This window comes from Molossus molossus, unplaced genomic scaffold, assembly GCF_014108415.1.
Source record: "Molossus molossus isolate mMolMol1 unplaced genomic scaffold, mMolMol1.p scaffold_m16_p_4, whole genome shotgun sequence".
NCBI lineage: Eukaryota > Metazoa > Chordata > Mammalia > Chiroptera > Molossidae > Molossus > Molossus molossus.
Window position 1 is genome coordinate 21876913 of NW_023425377.1, and position 10891 is coordinate 21887803.

Below are 10891 nucleotides of genomic sequence, written 5' to 3' on the forward strand. Positions count from 1 at the left end.
TTTTTGTCATTCTGCTTTTCTATTTACTGTATAACAGTAAGGTTTATTTGTTTTTTAAGTAAATAATGCTATAGGTAGTATTGAATCAGGGCAAAAGTCAGGAAGGTTGTGTACAAATGGCTAACTCCTGAAAACACTGGCTTGTATCTTCAAATTTCATCCAGAGAAAGCTCTGACCTACAGTGACCAGAAAAAGATTTCACTCCAAGTCACCCCGCTCCTTAGCGTGAGGGAAACTAAGATGTTTTCACCCAGTGGTTCTCAGACTTTTTGATTTTGGGGTTTTTTACTCTCTGAAAAATGATTGACGATCTCAAGGAAGTTTTGTTTATGTGGTTTATATATCGCCATCGACATGTCCAGTATTAGAAGTTAAAACAGAAACATGTTAAACTCTTTATTTGTTAATGCATTTAAAACTGAGGAAACCATTACACGTTCACATAAAAACCATATTTTATGAAAAATAATTACATTTTCCAAAATAAAACAAAGAGGCATTGTCTTACGTTTTTGCAAATCGCTCTGATGTCTGGCTTAATAGCAGACAGCTGGTTTTTCACACCAACTTCTGCCTCATCTGTGTGCTAGCACATGTCAGAAACCTCCACCGTGATTTGTGAAAGAATGAGAGTAGAAAAGGCAAATAATGTCTTCAGATTATTATGAAAATAGTTGCCCCTTGCAGATCCCCTGAACAGATCTTGGAAACCCACTTCAAGAACTGCTAAACTGATGGATAAGGGCGTGGGAGGGAGGGGAGGTTTTGTCATCCTTGGTGGCCGATGTTCAGGAAGGCAGAGCACTGGGGAGGCCTGTGAAGAATCCAGAAGACAGCAAGGCATCTCTGGGCCTCAGTTCCCTCATCTGCGAGATGGGGATGTCATGCCTGCCCAGACCATCCCATGGAGTGCAATGAGGGTCAAATAAACCTACAGACAGAAGAACACTTGGAAGGCTTTGATTCTCTACAAACACAGTATCTAAAACAGCCTTGAAAATCACCAAACACTACCTTTCCCACCCATGAAATTACAACCAACATTCTTTACACTGGCAGCCTGTTAGCAGGGCTTTTTATAAGAACTTCTGGCCCTGGCTGGTTTGGCTCAGCGGTTAGAGCGTCGGCCTACGGTCCAGAGAGACCCAAGTCCGGTTCCCGCTAAGGGCACGTACCTCGGTTGCAGTTTCTCCCCGGCCCTGGTTGGGTCGTGCAGGAGGCAGCCACTCGATGTGTCCCTTTCATGTCCATGTTTCTCTCTCTCTTCCTCTCTCTCCCTCCCACTCTATCTGAACAAACAATGGAAAAATGTCCTCGGGTGAGGGTTAAAAAAGTAGAACTTCTTGGCTCGGCTGATGCCGTCTGGGTTTCTTTGCAGCTGCTCGGAGGAGTGCTCCAGCTGGAATACCGCTGCCCAGGCGGCTTCTATGGGACCCTTTCCTCCTGGCTCCACGTGAATGACCAGGAGTGGCACTCCGTTCTGCTGAAGGAGACGGACACTTCCATCCACCTGTTGGTTGACAGCTTAGGCAACGGCTCCCTCGTCCTCCCAGAGAACTGCCGGAGTCTGAGGCCCGAAAGAGACCTCTTCCTAGGCGGCCTTGTCCTCTCTCGCTCTCCCCCAAATGTCTCCCAGGGCTTCGAGGGCTGCCTAGATGTGGTCAGGATCAATGGCCAGGCACTGGAGCTGCTGGCCCCCCACAAGAAGGCGGCAGGCCTGCTGGAGAGGCAGGCCCTCACCCAGTGCTGCTCCCACGGCCCACGCTGCAGCCGGAACCCCTGTCTCCACGGGGGGAAGTGCTCACCGGCCCCCAGGACAGGTGAGGGCTGGGGCGGCACCAAGGCGTATTCCAGGAGGTTCTTCAGAGGACCCTGACCCGCTGGACTAGCCATCAAATACCACCGCAGAGTTTACACAGCATATTCTTCCACCACAGCCCCGTGAGGGAGGGGGAGGGAGGGGGAGGGAAGAGAGCCACTGATCGCTCCGGTTTCCAGCCCAGGACACTGTGGGCCGTGTAAGGGGAGCCCCGAGCAGTAAAGGACATGGTCACCTGGCAGTTAAGTGAGAGGCACGTTCTGGGTCCAGATCACAGGGAAGTGCTCTGCCTCCTGGTTCCAAACGTCCCTCTCTTCCCTTCTTGCCTGCTGAGTTGTGGGGATCTAGCTCACCCATGGAGCTCTCATGCAGAGTAGCACAGTCTGGTAAACGAGGGGTCTGTGTTGTTTTTTAGATGACCGTTCTCTGCCGGGCGTTAGGTTGTTTGCGGGCCAGGAACGAGTCTCCCGTCCAGCAGGGTGCCCCTGCCCAGCGTGCTGTTTGGGACTCAGTAAACAAACGTGACCACGGGTGTCTGCACACATGCTGAGGCCTCCCCTCCGCTCTGCAGGGCCTCTCAGCCTGGGCTCCTGGCTGCCGGCTGATGCACTGTCCCTCCCTTCTCCTCCTCCCAGGCTACGTCTGCAAGTGTCCCCCACAGTTCCACGGGGAGCACTGTGAACACAGAAAGGAGAACTGTACTTTGACACCCTGCCTGGAAGACGGAGCTTGCACCTCCTCCCCCGAAGGGGCCTCCTGTAACTGTTCTCAGCCTCACCCAGGAGACAGGTGAGCACAGGACAGGCCACCCTGGCTCCTCGCCCGGGGTTTGGCACCATCAGGGAGTGAGCTCTGCCCTCTGAACCCTAGAAAGGCCGATGGGAGGCACGGGGCTGACTGCTCCAGGCCTGGCTTCTCCCTCCGCTCGCCTGCCTCAGGACACTGGGAGAGGGAGGTGCTGGTTAATAAGAGGCCTCCCAAGCCCTATTCTGAACCGAGGGACTCAGACACCCCAGGCTGGGGCCCAGGAATCTGCACTTCTATCCAGCTCCTCGGGTGGTTCTGATCTCTGAGAAAGTCTGAAAACAGCTACAGTTCTTCATCGTTTGCTCTGGATCGTGAATTCCAGAAGCGACCTGGAGACAATGACCACTCGGTCCAGGCACGGCTGTGGGCCTCGGACCCCACTGCTGCTGCCTGTGTCTGTACTGTGCTGGCGTGGGGGCGGGTGGAGGGGTGCGAATCACCTACGATCCCTGGGGGTCGAGAGGTTTGGCAGTCTGGTTTGATGGGAGCCTTGAAAAAATCCTGAGGGATCCTGGTGAAAAACACAGTCCTGGGCTACTAATTCGGCATCTCTGAGGAACGAGCCCTGGACTCGACTTTTTTACAAACTCCCAAGGGAGCCCTTGCTGCCGGCCTGTGCGTGAGAGCCAGCGAGGTAGTCTGCCCGCTCATTTTACAGATGGAGAAACTGAGGCCCACCCAGATCCCCGGGGGGAATGCAGGGGTACGACCCAAGTCCTCTTCCGGGGCCACTTCCCTCACTGCTCCGCAGGCCCGGACGCTCCCGCCGCGGATGTGTCGGAGGGCACTCCTCGCGAGGTGGTGTTTGCGATTGAAAAGGGGAACTTGGGGAGGACAACGTTAAACCCCACGGGAACAACTGTTGGTGGTGACATTTCAGGCACTGGGGGAGGTTTGGGACGCAAGTGGAACGGAGGGGGCTTTTCCCAGGATCCTTTCAAAGGGGGATCAAGCCGGCCATACAAGTCTCCCGAGTCTCCCACGTGGAACACTAAGCTGAGGGTGGCCCGAGAGGTCATCCAGTCCGGGTGCTCTCTGAGACAGCTGTCCAGTGCGAGGTCTGCGCAGAGCCACGCTGGTGACGCCTGGTCCGCCGCTGCTGGGTGGCACCCTGACATCGTTGCGAGAGGACAGCTAGTTATGTGGGCGCCTCTACGGCTGTAGACAGCTGGGAACCTCGTCTCATTGCTGGAGAGTGTATCCAAGGTCGAGACCTCATGGGCGAAAAGAACGGATGTGTCAGAGTCCAGATCTAAATGGTCAGAAACGAGGGTGTAGCTGAGTCCTACACGTGACTGGTGGAGGATGAACAGTTCTGAAGTTGATATGCTGATGTTTGATAATCCATTCATTCTCTCTCTCTCCTCTCTCTCTCTCTCTCTCTCCCTCTCTCTCTCTCAAACTGGAGGGGGTAGGCTGACTGCAGGGGTCTCCGTCCCACGGATCTTTGTAGGAGGGGACATGGAAAGGGCAGCTCGTGACTCGGCCCCCAACCTATTTCTCTGTCTCTGCAGGTGTGAGATGAAGGCAATGGGCTGCTTGGAAGGAACCTGCCTAGTCACCCCTGAGATTGAAAAGGGGGACTGGGGGCAGCGGGAGATTGCGATCATCGCCGTGGGCCTGCTGTGCACCATTGCCATCACGGCCGGGCTTTTCTTCTACTGCCGCAGTTGCAAGTCTCACAAGCCCGTGGCCATGGAAGACCCAGACCTCCTGGCCAGGAGCGTGGGTGTTGACACCCAAGCCATGCCCGCCATCGAGCTCAACCCTCTGAGCACCAACTCCTGCAACAGCGTGAACCAGCTAGAACCCAGCAAGACCTCGGGTCCAAATGAATTCGTCACTTTCGGACCCAGCTCTAAGCAGCAGCCAGTGGTCTGCAGCGTCCCTCCCAGACTCCCACCGGCTGCCGTCCCTTCCCGCTCGGACGACGAGCCCATCATTAAGAGGACCTGGTCAGGAGAGGAGATGGGTCAGTACAGCCAGAGGCCCTTCACCTTGGGGAAGGCATAAGGGGGTTTGGTCGCCATTCAGTCCAATCCCTTGCAATGGGATGTGAAGGGATGTGGTCAAGGTCACAGGGCACTAGTGGGCCAGAACCGAAGCCAGCTCTCGGGCTCGTCCTGCCACGTCATGATCCACTCCTCTAAATTCCAAGGCTCCGTGTCCATGGCAGAAACCTACAGACTCTGGGTAGGAGTGGGTAGGATCCCCGGGGAAAAGGAGGCTTCTGCACATCCGTGCCTCTCTGGGAAGGAGGGGAGAAGCGGCGGTCCAACCTGCTGATTGTCCAGTCCGGAGGTGCAGCAACCTCCGGCCGGACCTGGCTGGCTGAGAGGAGGTGCCTTCACCCCTTTCTTGTCTTTGGCTCAAAAGGAGGTGAATATGTGAGCACTTTGTATTTCCCGGCTTATTCACCAGGAGTTAAAACAGATGTTTTCACTAACTTTTTGTCGATAGGGTAGCTAGGACCCATAAAGATGCAGTGGCCTGTTCTAATTCACCCAACTATTCAGGAGCAGGGACACAGCTGGGACCCGAGACTCCCGGGCTCTCACCAAGGAAATTCACAGCTCACCCTGTCTTCATGTTCTCTTCCAGTGTACCCAGGCAGAGCCATGGGCTGGCCCCCTACGTACTCCAGGGGTGAACGCTGGGAGTACCCCCACTCTGAAGTGACCCCAGGCCCTCTGCCGCCCTCACCTCACTGCCACCAGAACCCGGCTGTGATGCCAGAACCCAACGGCCTCTATGGGGGTTTCCCCTTCCCACTGGAGCTGGAAAACAAGCGGGCACCCCTCCCGCCCCGCTACAGCAACCAGAACCTGGAGGATCTGATGCCGCCACGGCCCCCCGGCCCCCAGGAGCGCCTGCTGGCCCCCTGTCTCAATGAGTACACAGCCATCAGCTACTACCACTCGCAGCTCCGGCAGGGCGGGGGCGCCCCCTGCCTGGCAGAAGGGGGCTACAAGGGGGTGAGCATGCGCCTCAGCCGGGCTGGGCCCTCTTACGCTGAGTGCGAGGTGGGGGGTGGGCTTCCTGCAGGCCGAGGCCAGCCCCAGGCACCCCCCAACTACGAGGGCTCTGACATGGTAGAGAGTGATTATGGGAGCTGTGAGGAGGTCATGTTCTAGCCATGTTCATGAATGTCCTCAGAGGAAGGCAGGCGGAGGCCAAGGCCTGGCCCCTCTTCCCATCGACAGAGAGGGTGGAGCGTGGCTGGGAACGTGGGAGGGAGGCTCCCATCCCCAGTCCAGGCCGCCATACCTTGACATGTGCTCTTCCAGACCCCCAGCTAGTCCCTGCGGGTGGAGGGAAGCTGAGGGTAGAGCTCCAAGAGCAGCACAAGGGCCCCAGCGAGAGGGGATGCACAGAGCAGGCACCCTGGAAAAGCAGGGGTGGCTGACCTGAGATGGGCGGGAGGCAGGCTGTCTCTGATCGGCCCCCTCAGCGCCCAGGGAGCCCGGGCCTGGTCTACTGGGCCAGCTCTGGGGCACTTCTTACACCTGCTCACAGCCCCATTCTGGAGGCAGAGGCAGGCTCATGCCTCCGGGGCTACCACCACACCCACTATGGAGAGGGGGTCCCAGGGTCGTGGACCCTGGAGGGCCACAGGGCGTCCTCCTAGGGGCTGAGAAGTGAGCAGCAGGGAGCAGTTCCCGGAAGTCACTTATGTGCCCTGCCTCATCCGTGTGTCCACTGCAGCCTCTGCTCCGGGCCGGGCACCGTGCCGGGCACCGGGGATGAGATGGGGCATGAGGGGCAAGGGCACCTGAGGAGCATCACCTCGGCCTCGGTCTCCTGGAGGCCCTGCTCCTCTAGTCCAGATTCCAACCAAGCACCTTGCTCTGCCTCTTAAAGTCACGTGACTTTCTACCAGCCAGGGCCAGCCAGGATTCCTGCAGCCCTGGCCTTTCGTTAAAGAATTCAGACCTCATGGAACTGTGGGTTCTTCATCCCAAGTTTCTCAAGCACTTTGGGCCAAAGGCAGGAAGGATATCATTCATCATTTAAAAAAATGTTAGGCACTTTTCAACCTTGCTGTCTGGATGAGTTGCCCCAAAGGGATTTTTCTTCCATAGACGCAAGGAACTTACAACGTCCATTCAGGGCAGGGTGGAGGCAGGGAGCCGGACAGCAGGGTATCCAGACTGGACAGCCTGCCCCTCCCTCTCAGAAGCCTGCCAATCTAAGTGTTACCTGCAGTGACTCAACCCTATGCATGGAGGGTCAATGTGGGCACGTGCCTACACATGTGGGCAACCCATGATTAGTTATGTTGGTACACATGTGCAGAGTGTATGTAGCCAGGAGTGGCAGCAATCAGAGAATTCTGGTGGCCTTGCTACTCCACCCACCCCCCATCCCCTTCGCTGGTCCATTTCTTTTTCATGTGTTGTTTCTGGAGACAAAAGTCAAAAGGAAGAGCAGCAGAGACTCTCACCCCAGGGTGCTGCTTACAGCGTGGGGAGGCCGTGCTGTGTGGTGAGAGCGTGTTTGTGAGTGTCCGCGGCTCCGCGTGCGGCTGCACGTGAATGACGGTGTGTGTTGATTCAGTGGTCTTTTTTTTTTTTTTTTTTTTTAAACAATAAAGTATCTTTTTTACCGCTATTTTCTGTGTCACTTACCGTTTGGGTTGAGTCAGGGAAGGTGCACAAGGATCTACAGGCCCTCCCATGCTGAAGTTCACAGAATTTAGGGGGTGAAAGGGACCCTGGAAGTCATCAAACACCCAACTCTAGCAAAACGGCTAAAATAAAGACCCCTGAGCCCTACCTCAGACGTACAAAATGAGAACCTCTGCAGATGGAGCCCAGGACACGGCTTGGAAAAAATGCCTCCGAGTCTGATACAACTGTCCACAGTGGACAGGCTCACTAACCAGCAGGGTGGCGAGAGGCCCAGGACAAGGCTTCGAGACGGCCGACCCAGCCAGCACCCCTGCGCCACGTGGCACTGGCCCGGGAAAGGGGTTCACTGTCGCAGGTCTTGGGAAGCCAGGCACCGCGGCCGCCCTCCTTCCCCCCAGCCTGAGTCGGCCTGGCCACTGGGGCCCCGCTACATGTGAGTGTCACCAGGCAGCCGTGGTCCGCGCAAGCCTGGTAGGTAACACTGAGACTAGAAAACCCCGGCCCAGCCCTCAGGCTCCCACTGCAGACTGTGGCTCTCGGGTCAAACAGGCTCCGTCCCAAACCCGTTCTGCCACATACTAACTCAGGCAGGTATGACTTGGCCTCTCGTTTTTCAGTAAAACTAAGACAGTAAATAATAGCTACTGTTCTGAGCAATAAACACGAAGAGCTTATAGCCACATAAATAATAAATGGTGATTATTATGCTAAGAAATAATACCAAATACTATACAGGTAGAATTAACTTATCAGAAGTGTGCAGGAAATCACACATAATCTAGTCTAGTGTTGCCTAAACTTCTGTTGAGTTGATCATTTTTATGATTTTTGCTCTGATGGAATACCACCTGTACTATTATTTACTTAATATTTTTCTTTTAGTGTATTTAGATTTTTTAATTTGCCACTCACCTTAAAATGATAATATTCACAAGCTAAAAGATTTAAAATTTACTATTTCTTCTAGCACACATGAAAATACACAACCATTCAGATTTTTTTAAATGACTGTCCAGGGGCCCCCTAAATCATCTTTGGGATACACTAACCTAGTCCATCTCTATTCCCAATATTCCTCACCCTGAGGCCCATAGAAGAGGTGGTGTTTGTCTGAGGTCCCACAGCTGGAACTTCAGAGGGATGAACCCCACATTCAGGTCCGACACCCGGCCTGAGGATCTCCCTACAAAACCACTAGCTCAGCCTCTGTCCACCCAGCCCACCTCTCCACTGACCAGGGCCTCCTTCCCTTTAGCCTCCGGAGCCTGTACCTTCATGGATGAGCCACCAGAGGGCTCTCTGAGACCAAGGCCCAACCCACCAGGCTTTGGAAGACCCAAAGCTTTTCAGGGAAATCCTCCCAGGTCAGGCCCTGGGGGGGGGTCCGCAATGCCCTGTGAAGGACACAGCGTAACAGCGGCAGAAACAGGCAGAGACCGGTTCTCCTGACTTCCAGGCTGGACGTTTTTACAGTTTACCATAAGCATCCTCGCTGCCACCTCTTACTGACACTTGCTACAAGCCAGGCACTGTGCAAGCACTTGGCATGTCTTATCTTATTTAATCCTCACAAACCCCACAAGGTAAGTACTGTCATCTCCATTGTACAGATGGAGGTGCAGAGACGCACAGAAATCAAGTAAATCAGTTTATGTTGGTAACTAAAAGTGAAGTCACCCCGTTGACGAGTGACAGGGCCAGGATTCAATTCAGAGCTGCCTGACTCCAGACTCATACCTTACATTTGAGGTCATAGAACAAATGATAAATACAGGACACCAGAGGGCTGAGGAACAGCAGCAAGAAGGACCGCGAGGGCTCAGTCCAATGATCCACCTGAGTGCAGAAACCGAGGACGTCGCTCTGGTTCTAGGCGGTACAACAACCAGGGCGTCTGGATTTGGGGAGGTGGAGTCTGCTCAGAGCTGGGGCTCAACTCCCTCCTGTAACCCTGGCTCCAGTTCTGAGGCTGGTCCTGAAGAGACACACAGCAACCTTGGGCCTTGCTAGAGAAGGGCAGCTGGGGGGCGGGGGCAGGACTTACAACCAAGTCCTCCGGGACAGAGGGCGCAGGGATTTGAGGCTGCTCCTCCGGCGGTGGAGGGAGGCTCCGCCTGCACGTGGGGCTCCGCAAGGCCTATTCAGACGGCAAATGTGCATTCCAGAGCCCGGAACAGCGCTGGAGGGAGCCATGAGGTCATGGGGGAAAGACTGAAGCCATGGCCAGACCCTCGAAAAACGAGTATCTGGGGAGCAAGAAGGACAGAGCCAAAGGCCTTGGTTGGAAAACCACTCTCTTTTGGATGAAGATTATGGAGATTCTAAAAGATAGAGGGGAAAAAATTAAATAAATAAGTAAGTAAAAGAGAGAGGGTATACGCCAAGGTTGCAGGTTTGATCCCCGGCCAGGACACAGAAGAATCAGCCAATGAATGCATAAATAAGTGGAACAACAAATCTCCCTCTCTCTCTCTCTCAAAATCAACCAACCAACCAATCAATCAGTCGATCAATCAATAGACAGACAGAGGGGGCAGAGAGAGATACAGTACGTCACATTTTCGGATATGGAGTGACTTGCCGAGGGCTGACAGCTAATTCGATGTGGAACAGCAGGCCCCTCTTCTTACTTCTTTACACCACATGATGAATTGGTCAAATGCCACCTTTGAGAGCACTGGGCCCAGGTGCTGAGTAACCCACACTGCAGTGCCCAAGGGCAGACTCTGGAAGTCCTTGGGCGTCCTCTGTCAGCTCCATCTTGAGGAGGGGCCCCTGCTATCCCATCGAATGAAGAACAGAAACATTCTCAGGGACTGAGCTGGAGAGAGACAAGCTTTAGAATTTTCTCAAGATTCCTCCACTAATCTACAGGGGCCCCACCAAGGAAAGTGCTCCGTTAAACTGGTACAAAACTCAAAATGAATAGTGATGTCCACTCCTTATAGGCCAAGGCACCACACCCCCTACTGAAGGAAACTACTCTGAATTTGGTAACCAACCAATTCCAGATACACGACAAGCCCCACGGACTGGCCGTGGGAGACCAAGTGTAACCTGCTCAATGCCTCAAGCAGCTCATGACCCGGAAGTGGCCAAGTGATCGCATCTCTAGCATAAGTAGGGAGGAGGCTAACCAGAGGGAGAATGTCACAGCCTTGCTGGGGAGGGCACCACAGATTCTGACTGACGAGGCTCGGGAAGGTTCCAGAGAGGAGCAGCCATGGGAGCTGAGTCTTCAAGTTGAACTTCAGATTTAGCACTAAGAGTAGAGCCCGAAAGGCCAAGAGAACAGCCCAGAAAGAAGGCCTACGTGTTTTGAGTATTTGGGCAACGGTGGGTTTTCTGCCCAGCTGGGTTGGGACATGGGCGGACTTAGGTGCCCAGATGAGGGCCTGCAAACGCGCTGCGTCCACGGAGGGACAGAGGAGTGGAGGGACAGAATCAGCAGCAGGGAAGCAGAGCTCAGGGGCCAACACGTGAGGCTGGGAGTCAAACAGACCTGGCTCCACTTAGACAATGTGTGATCTTGGGCAAGTTATTCAACTTCTGTCTCAGTTGCAAATAGACCATTGCAGTACCTTCCTTCACTGGATCTGAGTACTAAAGGAGATAATCCAGGTAAAGGGCTTG

General features: G+C 54.4%; 1 protein-coding gene across 1 annotated transcript in view; it reads left to right on the plus strand.

Annotated features, from left to right (window-relative positions):
* The window catches only part of FAT2 (FAT atypical cadherin 2), a 67707-nt gene extending 61665 nt beyond the window's left edge, over positions 1 to 6042 (plus strand). The window contains exons 21-24 of the mRNA XM_036240143.1: positions 1380 to 1821; positions 2456 to 2609; positions 4142 to 4599; positions 5229 to 6042. Coding sequence (XP_036096036.1) covers positions 1380 to 1821; positions 2456 to 2609; positions 4142 to 4599; positions 5229 to 5761 — 1587 coding nt within the window. The 3' untranslated portion in view covers positions 5762 to 6042. The remainder of the gene's footprint in view (positions 1 to 1379; positions 1822 to 2455; positions 2610 to 4141; positions 4600 to 5228) is intronic.
* Positions 6043 to 10891: the final 4849 nt, after the last annotated feature.